This window comes from Leptodactylus fuscus, chromosome 5, assembly GCF_031893055.1.
Source record: "Leptodactylus fuscus isolate aLepFus1 chromosome 5, aLepFus1.hap2, whole genome shotgun sequence".
In the NCBI taxonomy this organism is placed as follows: Eukaryota; Metazoa; Chordata; class Amphibia; order Anura; family Leptodactylidae; genus Leptodactylus; species Leptodactylus fuscus.
Window position 1 is genome coordinate 165,192,541 of NC_134269.1, and position 20,145 is coordinate 165,212,685.

General features: G+C 40.9%; 2 protein-coding genes across 5 annotated transcripts in view; one reads left to right on the top strand and one right to left on the bottom strand.

Annotated features, from left to right (window-relative positions):
- Window positions 1-20,145, top strand: part of PDE6A (phosphodiesterase 6A) — a 478,514-nt gene that overhangs the window by 81,057 nt on the left and 377,312 nt on the right. The window lies entirely within an intron of this gene.
- The window catches only part of PPARGC1B (PPARG coactivator 1 beta), a 65,869-nt gene that overhangs the window by 18,692 nt on the left and 27,032 nt on the right, over window positions 1-20,145 (bottom strand). For all 4 annotated transcript variants that reach the window (XM_075274662.1, XM_075274661.1, XM_075274659.1 and 1 more), the window contains exons 2-4: window positions 4,733-4,900; window positions 2,999-3,193; window positions 521-637 (exon numbers count right to left, since the gene is read on the bottom strand). In XM_075274662.1, coding sequence (XP_075130763.1) covers window positions 521-637; window positions 2,999-3,193; window positions 4,733-4,900 — 480 coding nt within the window. The remainder of the gene's footprint in view (window positions 1-520; window positions 638-2,998; window positions 3,194-4,732; window positions 4,901-20,145) is intronic.

The window sequence follows — 20,145 nt, forward strand, 5'->3', positions numbered from 1 at the left end:
AAAAAGTGTAGCTAAACTGTTAAACTGGTTGGATCCTTTCATATAGGTTTGCAAATATTACATCAATTGTTGTCAGCATACTCAGTGATGCATTTGACTAAGGCTACGTTTACATCTGCAATGAGTGTTCATCTGGAGAAGATCCATCAAAAATCGTCGGACGAAAACTGCAATTGACTTTTTCACTCAACGATTTCAGATAAGAAAAAGGACAACTGACAGGCTCCATTATAGTCAATGGGGTCCCTTGGGCTCCATTTGTGTTTGTTCTTTCACCAATCATCCGACAGACCAGAAGAAAGGAAAAGAAAGTGCAGATGTAAACAAGGGGTAACCTGGCATCTATACCAATAAGGAAAACGTGGGCCGTCATTATAATCGGTCATACAGGAGGCCTATACTGTTTCCATACTGTTTACTAAATACACATTCTAACTATAATACATACAGAGAAAATGAAAAACTCTCATACCCCATCACACTGTCAATGTTAACAAGAACGTACAAAAGCTGACTTTACCTTCAAACACTGCCGCTGAAGACGGACCTTTGACGTTCCTTGATGTCGAGAGCTGCTCTCATTGTGTGCATCAGAGCCTGTGGGCGTCTGTGCTGGGGAAAGAAGCAACTTCTTAAGCTGTAAAAGATGAAGTGAAGACACATCAGAGACCATACATTGGGAATGATAAAAGCTTAAATACATATGATAAACACACCACTAAAATACTAGCATTGCTTCAATCACATAAGCTTGCTTCAGATTCCTCTGAGCAGAGCACACGTGGAGACGTCTTCATTCCTCTAGTAATCTGATATTAATATGGCAACATGTCTTATTCACATAGACAGCCACTGAAAATTACCGGACAATACTTGTATTAGGAGCGCACTGCATAGGTACTAAAAGCAATTTTACAATGACGGCTATTTTTATCCTCTCCGGATTATTGTGGGCCCCAGAGGTGCGCCACCACCCCCACCAAGGCGCCAGATTCTCCTTAGGAGTTTGTATGGTCCAGCTCCTGCCCAGCCGCTCCTTTTAGAGTATATAGGATGGGCAGACTGTAGCTGTATCGGTCAGCCATAAAGACTCTGAATGGAGGGTCAGTGAGCATACTTAGCATTGCAGTCTTTGGGTATGTTCACATTGCTTCTTTTGTCAAGGTTAAAAACGCATCTGGTTTTTTTAGGCATTTTTCAAAATTGAAAAAGTTTAAGCGTTTTTTTTGAGGTGTCCTATGAGATTTGGAGTGAAGAAGAAGCAGTGTGACCCCAACCTTAGAAGGAGGAAGAACAGGAGGCTTTGGACCTCTATTCTGGCTATCTGGGGCCCACAGCAAGAAGATATTTATCATCTAACGGCCAGAGGTTCCCAAACTTTTTTCTCGTAGACCACTTTCAAAATGTTACTGGTTTCAGTGGACCCCCTACTGCTACATTTCAACCATATTCCCAAAACTCATCAAAAAATGTGAAGATTAGCTCTAACAATGGAAATTTGCGTTGCGGCTGAGTTCCCTGGGGGTCCACCTGGACCACTTTGGGAATCACTGAACCTTTGGATAGATGATGAATGTCCATTTTAGGAAAACCCTTTTAAGACACAATTGTAATAGAAGGTTTTCCACGGGGATCAAGGTCATTTCTCCATTTATCCTAATTCAAAGTCAAGTGCCATAAATAAATTTAGCATAGAGCAACTAGCAATTCTGCCCTGTTATAAGGCATTACATGGTTGATATGTAGGGAGCAGGTTTTTCCGCTTTATATCAACCTCATATAAGATACCTTTGAAGTAATGTACACATAATGATCCTTATGTATTACTCTACCCTTTTTATTCAGAACAGCTCCTTTATAAGTTCAAACAACCTTAGATCTAAAACTGTACGAATGGGGAAAACGGCATCCATTAAGCGTATACATGTCATTTGCGAGCTCCTAATAAATGATCCTTTTTGCCAGCCTGCTCGTCTGTGTAATAAGTATTATATCACTTGCATGTACCACCAGCTAGCACCATTTTTTTTCTTGTGGCAAAAATAAAAAATTTTTTTTAGCCCAACACTAAATAAGGTTTAACCTATATAAATGCAGGCTATCCTGCATTGTAGTTCAAGACATCGCATAAAAGAACATATTTCTATATTAAAATAATCAAGTACACGTTACTAATGCTTTTTATGGCGCATACATGGAAAATCCACCAGATTAAAAAATAAATAAATAATAAGATAATAAAATAGAAACATAATAAAATGAATAGTAGCATGCAAATCTCGATATAAGAAATGCATTGAATTCCTTTGGAATAGTCATTTTAACATGACCGTTTATAACATGTTTTCATTTAGCCATGTTATAAGGAAAGGTGAAGTAAAATAGTTAAATTCTCTCCATACGCAAATGAAATTTTAAAGGGAAAAACGATGAGAAATATTAATGAATTAATTATAACCTTTGCAGTCGTTCCAATAGTACCTTAAGAAACACAACCTCAATGATTACATGGGGAGAATGAGAATATAATAAAAAAACATAGTGAACAACTGTAACAAGTATGGCTCATATTTTTATGACATGACAACAGGTTTATGGCAAATCTTTCATGTGACTAGGCAATGGAAGCGTCTCTGCTTTATATGAGTCAAATAATAAAAAAAAAAAAATAACTCGAACTAGACTTTAGAGTTTAACTCCAAAACTAGTTTCCCCTGCCATGAAATATCATGTCACACTTCCAAATTCCAAAGCATGTCCAGTGCCCCTTACCTAGAAAGTAAGTGTGGACATTCAGTGATTTGCCCCCAAAAAGGAAAAACTCCTGCGTCCTGCATACTAATAAGAACATATTACACAAACAACATATGGATGAGTTTTGTATATTTTTAAAGCCTTAAATGAAAAAATTCAGACCTTTGGTGCCTATCATACCCATGCAGGCGGCTATTCAGGGCCTCATCCATTTCCACTTTAAACAGTAGGAAGTGGTTCTTACTATAGACAGCTCATCTTCAGTTTCTAGACTCTTAGGGAACTCAGATGGGCGGCTGGGTTTTGGCGAAAGGGCAGATGCGGGGAAGATGTCCCCATCTCCAGAGGATATGAAGGCTGAAAAGTTGATATCATCTTCCTGAATATCATCCAGTGTCTGTGTGAGGGCCGCCAGTAAGGCTTCATTTTCCCCATCAATCTGAAAAAAGAAGATTTCATTAATATATATATGATATATTAAAGGGGTTGGCCAGGATATTTTATTATCGAGGAAGGCTGCAGAAGATGAAAAATAATAAATAAATAATAATATATAATAAAAAAATCATATAATAATAAAAAAAACATACGGTATTCACCTGTCCCCAGTGCTCCAGTGTCCCAGGCCTCTGTTCATTCACCACGTCACCCCGGGCTTTTCTAACAGAAGCCCCCACTGCACATGATTGGCCTCAGCGGCCTAAAAAAGGCAGCTGAGTTACGTCCTGTGTCCTCTGCTGTAAAAGCCCAAGGCGCCAGGGGACCGAACCATACTGGAACACTGAGACAGGTGGGTATGTTTTTTGTTTTTTGTTGTTGTTTTGTTGTTTGTTTTTTTCCTTACTCAGCTTCCTGCCACAATAACAAAATATTCTAGTCAACCCCTTTAAGCACTATGTGTATACATTTACTTGTGACTGATTTAGTAAATAAGTATTGGCCGACTACAAGAGTACAGCAAAAGTCAAAGGGCTTTTCCCACCAAAGACCTGTATGGCATACAATATGTCCAGGATATGCCATAAATATCTGATGCCCTCAGCTCTGGGACCTTCACATATTTTAACTATACACTTCATTCATGACTACAGCCGGCGGCGCACTATGGTCTGATCATCATAATAATGAAGAAAAAAAAAAAATCAATGCCTAAAAAACCACTACTGAGGGAGTACATTGATAAAAAGGGACGTTTGACCCACAGCGACAGATTTATAGGATGTTGGTATCAGACATTCTGTCATAGACTGTATTAGGTCATGAAAAACGGTGACTGAAAACTGCCCTGAAACATGCAGCGCACTTATGTTTTATGTTGACTTTCAGAGCGTTTCATGTTTATGTCTCCCAGTACCCAAATGACTGAGCCATCTAAAGCCGACTCCGGGTTTAGCGAGAAATCGAGATGGAATTGATTGATTATTCCACAAAGAGGAAGAGCTTTCTGCTTCTTCTGCAGTTTCATTGCAAGATCTAAGCCATTTCCAGACTCGGGCACTTGTGTTTGCTATAACCTGCTGGTAACCTAGCTCCCAAATCCCCTTAGTCCTCTCACAGACTTTGCTGCAGTCTCCGAGACATCAGAGGTGTTTAAACACAAACTCCCAAACATCCTGTACTTTGCATTTAACAGATCCCCAAAGAATCTAAATCCATGCTGACAAATGAGGACCTTAAGTCTAGGTGGAAAAATACATTAAAGAGTCATAGGTGTAATGCAAACCTGCCAAAGGAAAAACTAATTGGATGGAAATACGATCAAACGAAAATAAAATATGCAAAGTAAATATCTATGGGATTAAGTAGAGAATCCTGATGAAGGGAGGAACACTCATAAACATGGCTGATTTGTGGTGATTCCTTACAGTCAACCAGTCTAAGTCCATGTGGACCAAAGGTACAAGAATGTTGACAAGAAATAGTAGCTGGGGCGCAAAGTTTGCCAATGCATATGGATATCTGAAGAGTCTGTAGTCACCTGAAAGAGCTCAGAGTCATCGGTGCTGTACTGGCTGGACTCATTCTCCGACTGATCATTACACCACTGTAACTCATTAAAGCAGCTGTTGGTGTCAAAATCTCCAGCATCCAACTGGGATAGATCGATCTCGGGAAAGTCCAGCGACAGAGATTCCTCACCAGGCTCCTGAAAGAGAAGAAAAGGACACATGATGCTAAACAAAATGACTTACACCACAGGACATCAGGAAAATCCCATTATTGACAGCACAAATAAATAGCTTTGTGGCCTCCAACATCTAGAATTGAAATAAATAACATGTTCCAAAAGTCAAGCCTGCCTGATAAGCTATAGGGTATATATTACTCCATGCCACCTCCATGCCACCATTTCATTGCTACAAAGACGACAATTGTTGACAGCTTCTTGCTATATAGATTCAACATTGTGAAGCAACAATAAAGGAGTGATGCTCGATGTCCAGACAAATTCCAGGCCCGAGGAAAGAGCCGGTGTGAAGGGCACACTAAGCAATGCAACAGTATACAACAAGTGGTCACGAAAGGCTCCAGAGACATTTATAGGTAGTTAGTAGTTATCGGGCTGGGAACCTTCTATGCAATGTCTTCCCAACATTAAAATAGAAAACTATTCCGTAGAAGACCATCCCTCAAACTAAGTCTACATATCAAGTTGCAGAATTTCACCAAATGACTACTAAGGAAATATAAGATGGCACAAGCCTTCCCACAGAAGCAGGACAAAGCCACTGAATAAAGAGCCCAAGATGTGGCTTCTTTAAGAGAACACAGTTCATGGACCCACCGATGGTAACATGTCAGAAGATAAACATGGCAAACCTCTTCATAAGTGGCGTCTCTATTTTAGGCTTATTTACAGAGAGATAATGTGTGATAGAATAATGATCAGTGCTCGCTGCAAAGCTTATCTCTCCAGAAGGTTAATGTACTACATTTTACACCCAGCAATATCATCTTACTTTCATTCATTTTCCCATCTCTTGCTAAAAATGTACATTTTAAATGAATTTGTGCCAAGATAAGGAAACAAATTTGATTTCAGTAAGCCCAAGAAAAAATGGCATTGAAGATCAATTTAAATTAGGTTTGTCCCTTCACATTAGATCAGAAAATATGGGGCTGAGAAGACCTAGTATTAAAAATCGATTCAATTCAATATTCAGATGAACAATCCCAACGTATGGTTTACGGGCTCTGTCATTATCTTGATTAAAAACTGGCAGTGTGCACAGGGCTCGTCTGGTGGGTAGTAATGAAGAAGACTTTCCATGACTACCTGCGCAATATACAGAGTGAGAAGTATACCAAGAGATTTTCGCCACGTTCCCGGTCTGTGAAGTTAACTAAAATATTCGGAACGTCGGAAAGCTCCAGCACCAACCTGCGACGGTATTTCGTTTTATTAAGCGATATACGGCAATATACCAGCTCGGTATCCGGCCATGTATAGGTTTTACTTACGTGTACTGTTTTCACATGACTGAGATGCAAAAAAACGAAAACGTCATGAACCAATTAACTAGTTAATCAATTACGATAGAAACTACTGCCGAGTAAGAAGAGCGAGCAGGACACATTCAATTACTAATCACAGTCTTCTCCCTTGCAAAGGCTAATCTTCTCTTAACCTCTAGTGGATTTCTATGTGGCCTAAGGGTCATATAACATAACAGTATTCTGCAGCATTTTTCTTTTCCAAATGTTTGTTGCGTCGTGTGCAATACAGATTTGTGGACAACATGAATCGGGATTTACCCTCATTTTTACTTGACCTACGGATATACGAGGTCATCATTCTAGACCCCATTAAAGCAAACCTGTCAGTTGATTTATGTTATAGTTCCCTATCAGAGAGCAGGATATGATAGAAAGGGAGAAGCTGAGCTCTGTGATTTGGAGGAGGATTCCGGACTGAAAAGAAGAGTAAATGTTGTAAGGACTCCTGAGAAACAATGAGAGTCCTTAATACCCCACCCAATGATTGACAGCCTTGTCTATATATACAGTGATGCAAGGAGAGTTGTCAATCTTGGACAAGCAGGGGTCCCATCAGGATTATTTCTGCTTCCTACTCCATATCCTAAAAACCTATACATCAGAGCCCAGTTCTTCCCCCTGCCAACAAGAACCACTGATATTTATCTAATACATACTGGCAGCTTTAGGGTGCATCCTACCATAATGAGAATTTTCCTTCTAGCTATAGCTTACATGCTATAGTAACTGATTCAGCTGGGAATATTTTTTTATGGATCTGCACATTTTACTCTTTAGATCGCTGCTATGACATGACATCATTATCTGAATGTAGCAAACAACAATATGTGTAAACCCAGTGCCAGGACATTCAGGACAACTATACATTATATAAGTGTAAGAAATGCACATGGAACATCAACCTGCTAAATATCAAGCAGTCTGGATAAACATTATAGTTCTAATGCTCTTTGGTGATGCAATGAAAACATTGACACGTTTGGTTTGTCATTCACGGCCATCCTTCTCCTTCTCATTAAGATGCACTTGATGTTTACCAGCAAGGGCCACTTCATTATGGGTAATCTAATAAAGCGAAAAGAGGCCTTTCCTTTATCTAACATGAAATCACAGCTTACTTCTGGAGATGGGGTAATGCTCATGTACATTTCCAGGGATGCTAGGTTTCTAACCTCACCTCTTTGAATTCCATTTTAACCTGATCATCTCCACATGAGTATGGCGGATGAAGACGCTGGCAGCAGAGGTGTTAAAGCAGGTTCCACTATTCACACAGCACAAAGAGGAGGCCCGAGCTCTGTCTTGTGTATCACATCTCGCTTCCCTCCCTCCTTGTGATGTGCGTAGGACTTAGCTCTATGCTCTGGGAACACAAGCTAAATATATCTCTCTAATTACAGAAAGCAGCTGGTACCTAGAGTGGCTGTTTCCTCCGCACTCTCACTGTCTGCATTACGTAAAGCCGCAGCAAAAGGATACAAGTTTTCTGGAGTAACTTACCTATAGAAGCAGCATCTTCCCATTAAATAGAGAAAATGATAGACTGCTGAAAAGTGTGAATCGGTGTTGTATCCCATTGTTAAATTCGGAAGGAAGGTGTAAAGAATCGCATGACTTCGTAGCATCACCATGATAACATGTTAGCCATATTTTGGGTCCTTAATCGGACAGATCTACGACACAATTATAGCTCCATAGTAGCAGAAAATAACTGCTATTCCCTGGACCCAGTGACAAGACAGTTTTAGTAACGGGTTTATTACAATTGTGACTGTGTTGAATGGGGACGCCATGTTTCTGTTCAGTTCAGAAACTGCGGTAAACTGTGAATATCTGCATAACCTTTGTTGTAATAATTATTTGATATAATATTTCCAATTTACCCTAAAGTCACGACTGTACAATGTGCGGTGTGCGATTGCAGCTGGCGGTATCAGAAAGTCATTCACAGGAACATCTTTCATATTGGCTGCCATGGCAAGAGAAAGAAGTCGTTACAGGAGAGCTCCGCCAAGATGATAAAATCCAAGGCTCTCAATGGAAATTACTGTCACGTTTCAGCAAAAGTCTTAGCATCATTTTTCTCTTGTTTTTTTAAAGAGTTTGGAATCTGAATATATTTTTTAAGGTACAGAACAAGTGTCTGGAGACACTGTCATATCATCTAATTCTGGAAGAAACATATCTTCCATTATCAACACAATTCTCACAATACTTTGATATCCAACGTAGAGTTTACTTTTGCTTTTACTTTCCAATTACCATTTTCTACCATTCCCCTATATGGGAACAGATGCCAAAGAAAGATGAAGACAACTGGCAACAAATTCACATCTACACATAATACACCCCCAACCCACAGTCAGAGGCCTTATCGTTTTCTGCAGGTACATGCTACACAAATATATTCATTGAAAACTATGGCTAAACCTCACTTTGATTTTTCTCGGTGACAATCTTCACAAAACTCTCCCACTCAGCTCAATTAGGACCTAGAAATAGACCTCTAAATATATCTTAGCAAGTTGTGTTAAAACTGTGACGAACACATCACACACACTTATAATCCAAATCTAATAGGAATACGGTGTAGATACGCCTACTGGCTATAGGTTCACGATGATAACAGACAGACAATCGATTCACACAAATGACAAAGAGAAAGCCAAAGATTCCAACAAAAAGTATGTGAAATGAATGTGTGGGCTACAAGGGCTACATGTGTTGGTATATATAAGGTTTAGTTCACATCTGCACAAGAGACTCTGTTGGAGACTACGGCACAATGTCCGCCTGAAAATTTGTCAGTCCGTCGGTAGCCCCAGTATATTCTAGTGGTCCGTCTATCCATTGCTCCGGTTCTCCGATGGACTGGAACAGCGGAGATGCGACGGTAGTGTGAATCTAGCATATGATGTATACTATGGGCACAGGAGGACCGCCAGGACCTGAACACTTCAAGTCCTCTCATGGAAATCTGATATGGTATCCCAGCACCATGGCAAAGGAATGTGTAAAAGGGTTGTCCAAATTATACAACTCATTCTAGCCTTCCATCAGTATTTGCCTAAAATGACACTTTTGGTGTTCTATTTCATTTTCCTTTGCACCAATTCTATAGCTTATTGTGTAAAGTGTTATATATTCATTACTCAGCTATAAAAATACATGTGACTCTATATATAAACTATAGGTACTTGATACACCTTGCTCCTGGGATTTGTGTAACCACCATATACATGCTATGTATTCAACCATATTATTCTTTCATGTCTTACTTCTATGTGATGATTTGCTTGGAGATATTCCATGTGATTCTTAAAGGGAGTATATGACCTCCCCAAGTCTTATACAAATGAGGCAGTGGATGGTCTGTGGGTAGAGCCTCGACCCTGGGGGTACTGCTCCTGCCACCCCTGCCTGTGCCACCCTGTGTAGTGGAAGTTGATCCTCTCCTTGCTATGACACAACTAATTGAGCAGCAAAAGTAGTGCTCCCTGGTGTGAAGGCCACCCCCAGTGCACCCACTGCCTCATTTTCATAAGACTTCAAATCTACAAAAGTAGCAAACATAATAAAGATATGATGTTTATCACTGTAATGTGCTCTGAAATGTGGTGGAAGCACTTGAGTATGCCTGAAGGATATGGTAAACTCCCTTTAACCTAACCCACACAAGCAGATGACACAGCTCTGGAATGGAGGATATATAACTAAGGACACTTGCACAATACAGGTGTTATACAAGGGACACTACCTGAACCTAGCTTATATAATTCAGAGCTCTGTACCCCACCCTATGCTATAGCATGGCAGCACAGCTTACTGCAGGCTCTTTCTGGCCTTACTATTGCTGTTGGTTCTTGATGGAGGGTATATGGCCACACTAATACGGGATGTATAATTTGCGGACTGACAATCCTAGCAGTGGTAAGTTGGACACATGCCCTGTATTCAGGAACAAATGAGAGTAGAAGAAGCAATCACTTTGCCCTGATCCGGTGTATCCAGTAAGTGGTCTGCTTGATTTGACCAAATTAAATTACATTTTTAATGTAATGTGAAAGCAGAAATTGGAGGCCTAATCAATTGATTACAAGAAGCTGCCGAGACGTGTGTTTAGCATGTTCAAGTACATTGCCTTATGGAAGAACAAGCACTGCATGGAGAAATACATCTTCCCACCATTAACAGTGGGGGACTGGGGAAGGGAACACCAAACCCTAAACTGGGACACCCTCCAGGGGCTTCATAAAGTAGTGGAAGCCATGCGCATGTATAAAAAGATATGTGTGCGTCTCTCTCCAAGATATATATGAATATATAATAGCTGTGTGTATATATATATATATATATATATATATATATATATATATATATGTGTATACACACACACATATATATATTAGGTGTGTGTTTTTTCCTTCTCGCTTACGTGGCATTTCTTCATGGCTTAGCTGAACTTTGACCCAGTTTCCTCAGACAGCAGCTGAAGGACCTGGCACTGCAGTGCAATATTATACCTGTTATACCTATTACTGGGCGGCAATGATAAAGATGTCTGAATAGTGAAGAAACTGGGATTAATAGTGCAGCGTGCAGACACTGTTTCCTAACCTTTCTTTCCTTCTGTCACACTTAAGTTACATTCACAAAATGGTGGATGCATTTTTCCAAAATGGTGTCCAAAACGTGTTTACAGTCCAATAAAACCAGTGAGACAACCAACTGACATTGTACTTTCGGAAGGGTTCTCCTATATGCCTATTATTTCATTTGCCTACGGCGTTTCCCACTATAAGTTAAGGACATAAACACAGTAAAATGCCGCACAAGAAACTGCTACAGGACCAGCAAAGTGAATGCGATTTTACCTGCAGAAACGCTGTGTTTTCTCCATAGCCATATATGGGTAGGGAAGGCTTAAGGCTAAGGGTGCGTTCACACAGAGTAACGTGCCGTGTGATGTGGCACATATACGGCATGCGAGACTTTGCACGCCGTAAAAGCTCCCATTGATTTCAATGGGAGCCTGGATAGTATACGACGCGTTATTTTGCGGCCGCAAAATCACGCGGCGTATACGATCCAGGCTCCCATTGAAATCAATGGGAGCTTTTACGGCGCGCAAAGTCTCACACGTTGTATACGTGCCACATCACGTGGCACGTTACTCCGTGTGAATGCACCCTTAGAGAAGAAAATCTGTGAAAAACTAAAGTATTTTTGCTGCATGTTTTTCCACATGTGTAGTCATGTATCTTATAGTTCTGGCTGTCAAGATGCTATGGGTGTGATCAACGCAATACAATCTCATTTATGTTGCTTATCTTTTTATTCTTCAGAAAACCAATGCATAGAGGAGACACCATGTAAAGCACATTGGGTCCTATGTAACTATTAAAGAAACAGTACAACCAAAGCTTCCTGGAGACATGTTAGCAAGTATGGCTGATACCAGGAGACAATAGCTAGCATTTAAACACATAGTAAATAAAATTCTATGCCTGACATAATTTATTACAAAGTAGAATATAATAGATGTCCATACCTCTATTGGCAATGCACCCGGGTGAACTATTGTGAACTGTGTTGCTAGCATCTGACAACCGATACTGATCAAACATGGCCAAACCTTTAGTCAAGACCAGAGAAACGAATGGTCACTTTGATACGTGAAGTCTTGTCTAACAAAATTTTCTATCACCAGCAATACTGTCCCCTGAGCCTAAAGTTATTTTAAGCCAGTACAGAACATGGTATCCAGATACAGGGAACACAATCATCTGATAATATTACCTTTGAGACAGAAGTCACAAAACGGAAAGAAACATTAAAGTCAGGGAATAGCTATATTTATCACACGTGACCACAAAGAGCTAAAGAAATTTGATTGAAACTGTACGGTGGAGGAACGATTGAAGTAGCGACCATTCCTCCCCCAAACAGTCTGCAATGCATAATAACAAGTGTCCATTCGCACAGATCGGTGCTCATCTGCCCAAACATCAAAGAAAGTAAAAAGAGTTTTAGGAAACAGCATAACAAATGAGGCCATTTAGGGTGGTGGGTTCCTTGGCTAGTCATTCACAGGAATGATTAGCCCTGTATTTCGTAAGATCAGTACATTGTGATAGCTGGTTCCCTTTAAGGCAGAGCTACAATGCTACCTGAAGTCACATGACGCCACTGGGTGGCCATTGAGAGAGTTTTCCTTCATACAGGAGAAAAACTGCTTTTTTTCCAGGGAACACTTACTGACCTATAAGACTCCTAACACCAACTAGGTGGTCTCTACAATGGCAAACATTACCCCCGAGTAGTTTTGCTATGACACTGTATCTAATAATAGTAAATGTAGTTGTCCTGTTACTCCTGTCTGGGTAATAATCTAAAGGCTTATGGCTTCAGATTAAAGTCCTATTCACACAACCCTTATTAACATCTGTTACGTGGCTATGTTAGATTCAATAGATAGGAATGGGACTATGCCATCACTGTGTTTTTGATGGTCCGCTTAAATAAGTCATGTCCTATTTCTGCCCGTTTTCAAATATACCTCAATAGACTCAAATCTATAAATTTTTCCCGCTTGCGGTAAAAAAGAAGTGACCTGCTCTTTCACGACACCTTACTTCGGACTAGGCCTATTCATTTGGGCTTAATCTGTAGCGAAATGCCGTGACTGCATGCCAGTGCACTTTATGCACTGCACCGGCATCCAGTCACGGCTAGACGTTTTTTTGGATCAGATTCTGAGGTGGCCTCCGTGTCAAAAAAAAAACCCAGTGCGAACCCGGCTTAAGGGTGTATTCATATGTGCCAGATTTGTTGCAGAAATATTTCTGATTGTCCTATTCATCCAATGCATTCTATACATGCACATGCAGCACAGACAAGCCCATTTCACTATATGAATATAATTCTGAACTATGGAAACTTCTGCAACAAATCTGCCACATATGAATATTGCCATAGACTTCTAAGCCTAAATGTGAACTATGTTAGCAGCCTTACCATACAAGCCTGATCATTGCCATCACCCACATAGTCCATGCAATGTAGGTCAAAAGTGCCTGATCCAAATCAGCTTAGCAGAGCAATGTAGTTAATACTAGAGAGGGCCTATGACTGCAGAACTCTGCAAGCAATGCCCTCTGTAAACCTGGAAGAAAGCAAGTCACCCCCATCCATAGCAGTATGATGTATAGCTGTGCAAAGTGTCCAGGACGGCTTTTTCTGAAAGCCTTGTTAATGCAGCCTACAAACCATCTGCTTGGTTTTAAAGCTTACAAAATGCCCACATTACCCAGCAAGAACTCTCATTAGACGGATGAAGGATGGGAAAGACATTATGGTGATTTGTAATGTAACCATTTGGCGTACCACAGTGAGTGCAGTATCCTAGCACTGACTCTTATCAACCCTCTTAGAAGCCCGGGCTGCATCCGTTGTTGTCTGACATCGCTATGAAGCATTGCTTGGAGCACTAAAGACAGCTGAATCAAACAAGAAAGAAATTATATATACATATGTATTATAGATATACACACTCCTTACATAGAAATGCAAAAACAAACCAACTGCATAATAAAAAGTGGACATCTGGACTACTGAGACTACTCCTGTATCAGCACATTCATATGCTGCTCAATTTGTTAGCCAAATGTTAATGCTTGGCAAGCAAGTAAATCCTTAACAAGTACACCAGGCTGTAAATGCCTCACTGGCTTCACTGCTCACCAGAGCGGCACATTGGTTGCAATAAAGCATAAAAATAGTACGACTATGAACCCTGAACTCGGGATGTTTATCCATAGAGGACGCGTTACCCTACATTCCTAGTTATCGGGTAGTTGGGCTTAGTTTCTAAGGAAGATAGTGTCCATTTGTCACTTTGGGTTATTAATAAAGCAATGAAGACTAACATTAATTTGTGTTAATGAATAATTTATCTAAAGTACATAAAACTATTACAATTAGGAATTTATTGCCTGCAAGCACTGACTTATCATTGTGTCGTCCCTTTGTAAACTGACACTTGGCAGTCTCATTTTCTTGAGAAATTCATCCTAGTCGGACTCTGTACTAGGGAGAGGCAATGTACAACCGTACTATACACTCATCTCAGCTAAACATTAGAAGTAGACAGAACCAACACTGCTTCAATTACATTAGGAAACCTTACAGATACCGTAGACATAGTAGATCTGTTGTAGGATTTATGCGACTGTCCTATTTATCTGACCATGTGAGTGGTGCAGAAACAAGGTTATTCAGATGCCTAGCATGGATTTTCAGCCACAAATGTCTGAAACAAATGGGAATTTCCAATAAAAGAGTTGGGGCAACTGTGGCTCATGGCTGATCGGTTACAGGAAACCAGTAAGCCACCTATGAAAAGAAAAGGTTGGTTCCTCCCTACCCCTGAGATTTCCTACAGCCAGTAGGCCATTGTCCTCAGCAATAAAACCCACCTACATCATCATTCAAAGTGACCAGAGCATGGGCATTCAATACTTTTTCCCTATTATCCTATGTAGCCAAATGGGATTTTTTATGGCACTTCAGGTACAGTTCATCCTATAGGGAACAAAAGACAGGAAAGTGGTTAAAGGGCTTCTCACCAATGGGAGACCTATTGAGCTGTCCCCACAGATATGGTACTCTACTGACAAAGTACAGTTGTACAAATGGTTTATAACCACTCGATTTAGAATGGTGTATTGTACAAAAATGTCATTTGGCAGTGGTCACATCCCTTGTGGCCAGTATATCCCTACTACCTCAGAAGGTATTGAGACCAGTAGTGGGACTGTAAAACACCAGGATCGAGGAGCAAGGTGGAGAGTAGGACTTTTTTATTGTATTCTTGGTGATACCAAAAAATGGTACAATTCTCCTCAAGGGTATGTGGTAAAACGCAACCAAAAAATGCTACGGAAAAAGACGTGGTGGAGTTTTCCCAAAGCGTTTTCCCAAAGTGGGGCTTCAGCCTAAAAGCAAGTTACAAGAGTGAAAAATATCTACCCTTTGCAATAGACGTACCTGCAAAAAGGCCACGGAGTGACTTGGTAGTTCGTCTCAGCTTTACCTGTCTGGTTAACACTTACTACACCCACAAGCTTGCTAAAAATACGCCACTGTGGAGATGAAGACTGGCATTTGTCAGCTTTTTAATGTCACATGCAAACATTCACTAAATGCAGAGGGACCTCCTGCTATGGTACTGGATAAAATGTCAGAGTGAATAGGAATTGCTGGCTTCTTTGTCTGAATGCCACCAACCATTGAATTATAATTATAAGCGGAGAGGACGTCTCTCGGGGGGAAGAGCTCTCCCATGTATAAATATTTAATGCTGAGAAGGAAGCAGTAAGCCCTTCTCCCACAGAGTTCAGGAAAACAGGTGCAAAAAAGGTCCCCGGCACAAACATTTCCATTAAGCGACAATTTAAAACAAGATATTTCTGGGGGCTTCAAAGTGAGAACACTCATCTATGATTTAAACGTTTTCAGGTCATTTTGTTCCTCGGTTAAACTTTTTGGTTTTATTTATTTTTAACGCAGGTGATAAGTAATCTGAGCAGAGCTGCCATATGTGTCACCTCTGTGCAAAGTTACAGCTGTTGAACCCATATAATCCCCGCAGGGAATCCAGTAGGTCCCCGTGGTAAAGTTGGTTCAGGCCAAGTATTACATTAGTGCACTGCCTCATATTACTAAAAAGGGAGCTTCTATATAAGTCTTTAAAGGGAATTTCACTGAGCCCACGTAGAAGTAGATCAGCAATCTGGGACTTCCAGAAATTCCCATACATAGGGGAGCATTTGGTCCACCAAGTCTTGAAGATTTCTAGCGCTGATCTGCGATATTCACTGCTTCACCCTGGATGGACTATGCCATTCTTGTGGAATACTATGAATAAGTAGACGACTGAATAATACCATTGTTCCTGTCCAAGGGAAGTGTCCCTAAAAGTCCGATATTGTCAGCAAAGTGTGGAAGGACGCCCCCAACAGGTAACACCCAGCTGTCAATTTATTCATAAATGTCATGGAACAATAACAGAGGAACATCAAGATGTAGAATTCTAATGATACAATACAAGCACCATTTCTTTGAAACAACAATGGCCATTCTAGAGCCTGCAAGGGCTTGAGCTTCAAGGAAATGTCCACCTATTGCACCAAAGGTATGATGGTGCTCAGTATAATATCTCCTACAATGCTCTGTGGCTGGTTTGCTACCGAGTTTCCTAGTGGCCCTTTAAGTGGTAAAAAAGCAGATGTAACTCTGTGAAATACAGGCTTGTGAAGGGGTAACATCATGTACAGACATGACCATCCTCAACTGGCAGTGATGGCACCATGCAGAGATTACACATCTTCATTGATCTATAACATGACTTATAATTGGCAAATACACGACTCAATTCTGGAATACTGGCGCACGGTCATAGGTTGACTTCCTGCTAGAGGGAAAGCAGTCGATATCACATCTGCCATTGAGATGAGATAACATCAATATCCTCTTAAAAATAAATCCTGAAAGGAATTCTGCTGTAAAAGAATTGGGTCTGAATAACATTTGTAACATTTAACCTTCAGCATGTCCATGAGTCTTCATAGATCTAGCCTGTGACTGGGGAAGCGTGATAGCTCATGGTATAATAGTGAATTTTTCACTATTCACTTAAACACATTGTATAACGTCTATTTATGCAACTGTCATACATATTCATGCACCAGGAAATCATTTTCTGATTAATTGCCCAACCCTGATTTTCCTTGCAAATGTGGGAGCGCCACGTGCCCTACATTGCAAGGCATCAAACACAAAAAAAAGTTACGATATAGGACATTCCAACCGTATAGATCCTGGAAACGAGTTATTCGAAAAGAACTTCCTTAAATCCCCCATTTCCCAGCATCAGTGGGTGTGCTGTACATGACACACTCCACTTTCTCAGGCACTGCAGAGATGCCGAGGCTGCCATGTGCAGCTGTCCTCCCCTCCCATTCCCAGGAGGCATACATGGATGGGAAGAGTTACAAAACTGTGCTTTTGTAACACATCCACGTCTTCACACCTTTACAGCAGATATGGAGGAGGAGGAGGACAAAAAAAAACACCTATACAAAAAAGGAGGTGCCTCTGACTGTTTCCAGGAATGACAACATCAAAACCACGTACACCACAAAAATGAAGCATTATAAAATAAGTAGATCTTGCGCACACTGGAAATGTGTTCCAGGCTTCTGAAACTGGTTGTTTGTACAGCCTGTTCATGGATTGTTTCCTATGTATGTCTGCAGCTGCTGAGCTTACTGCAAGAAACCTCCCTCATGTGATACATATTGTAGGGCTACGTTCAAGTACCCAAGGACAACCCTCAGACTTCTGCCGCAGAGTTGCTACCATGTGTCCTCCATGCAAGCAGCACTCTTCTCTTTGCATTTTTCGTGTGGAAACCACACAGACCCCATTATAGTCTATAGCAGGGGTAGGGAACCTTCGGCTCTCCAGCTGCTGTGAAACTACAACTCCCAACATGCTCCATAACTTCCATGGAAGTTCCAAGAACAGCAGAGCAAGTATGCATGCTGGGAGTTGTAGTTTTGCAACAGCTGGAGAGCCGTACGTTCCCTACCCCTGGTCTATAGGGTCCGCGGGTTTCCTAAGGTAACCATTTTTTTATGCGGACTACGTTCGGGAGGGGAAATTGCAGCATTTCTGCACTTTTTTCTACAATGTATGGATAGGATTAGCCAGAATCCCCTCAACTTTGTAGGTAATGTAAAATGCAGCGTTTTCATAACACGAGACCCCACCCTTAACAGGAACTTTTCATACTCTCTTCTATTATGACATTGCTCTGTGCATGGGATCTATAAAATGAAAACAAAACACCCCCAAGCTAAGGGTTGGGATGAAATCATAGCAGTGTATAACATGAGCACATGCCGCCTCTTATATGTGTCTATATGTAGATCCGTATACATACTCAGAATCCCTTTGTAAAGCATGCCCTGCACCGCGCTGTAATACTGTCCTTGACATCACCCTGAGCAGAACAAGCCCGGCATGTTACTCCTTAGTGAGGACTAGCCAGTCAGTTCTAGTTTGCCCCTGTTAAACCAAGCATCATTTTAACTCCAGTTTCATAAACCAACCTAAACTGGGATAAACTGGCTGACGGAAATCCTTTACTGGCAGGCTTTGTCTCCATTATATTAACTATTAATGTACCCACAGAGCCGTCATGTCACCAGGCACTGACCCAGAACCATCAGGTAAGCCAGTGTCACATTTTTGCCTTTTATCTGAACATCAAGTAAAAGACGACTATAAATAGATATATAGCTACAACCTAACCAAAAGTGAGATGTATGCTGGCAGTAAAATCTATAGCATAAACCAGTGTGTGCAGATACCTTATTTCCAATTCTTACTGAAGTGTCAAACAAGAGTCACATACTGATGTCTTAGTAACTGTTTATTGGGTTCATTCTGTCACCTATTCCAGGTTTAGGCATTGCACTAAAATAATTCAATATCAGCATGGACAGAATATGCCATAAATGTAGGCTAGGTGGGAATCCCAACTCTGGGACCCAGGGTCCTGTAGAGAATAGGGGGGCCCCTAACGCACCTAGGAAAGAGCCGCCAATCCTTGCATCCAGGCTGAGTATAACAAAGTGACTATGTATGTATGTATAATGGTTCTCACCAGTTACTTCTATGGGTAACTTCACACGGGGTTTTTGGACCGGAACCTGAGGCGGAGGCGCCTCGAACAAATGGCTCCCGGAAAAAAGAACTGACTGGCTTCCAATGAGTTTCAATGGGAGCCATCTTTTTGGTCAGGGTTTGAGGCGGATACGGCCTCAAATCCTGACAAAAAAACCCTGTGTGAACTTACCCTATGGGTTAAACAAAAACAGACACAAGTGGTCAGCCCAGTGTACTCCCTACAGTCAGCACCCGCCATCTTATTTTATACATCTTTGTATAGCCTACCAATGGTTTGGTTTGCCGTACCCTACTCAGATTGAAGGTTACAGGTGGAAATATGACAAAGTATTGTCTACGTACTGACATAAATGACTTTCTCTACCAGACCCAGAAAGTACATTCTACATTTCTTTAGACTATTGCATTAAGGTGGAATCGCTGCCTCCATTTCTGCACCTTCCAGTGATTCCCACGCATGTACTGAATCGGATGCCACAAAACATTTCATGAGAAACCGCTTGAATTTGAAATGTGCCAATGAAGTGCGTTGGGCATAGAAGACTGGCGTGCTGAGGATGTGATGGCAAGTCACTTTGGATTCACGTCAAGCTGCTCTTCAGGGCCCTAGCAAGCAGAAATCCTGATCCTATAAAAACAAGCAGACTTGTGGACTGTGATGATAAAAGATTTGCTGACCACATATCAAGCAAATAGGACTAATTACTCCGAAAAGGTCATCCATGTCCAGAGATTATCTGGCTGGAATTGATCAGATTATCCAGAAGATCTGTATATAATCTATTTGTATACTGACCCCAGAACAGAAATAGAACACTTGATATTAAAGGGGAACTGAAGTGAAGAAAGAAATTATTTCATTCCTCGCGGCACCTGACAGAGCCTTTCTGCTTCCTTAGGTTATGAGGACAGCTGCTCCTCTTGGAGGGAAGAAGACCCTGTCAATTCAATTTCGTAGTAAACTTCCCATCCCAAGCTTGAGTCCTCCTTTAAGGCCAGCTTTATGTAGCAGAAATAGAAGAATCTCCGCAATATACCAAATATAAGAATTATTACAATCTCAATGTTGCATTCCCAAGATGGCTAAGCATTAAGAGCTTATCATCTGTATTGCTTCCACATACACACAGCATATCC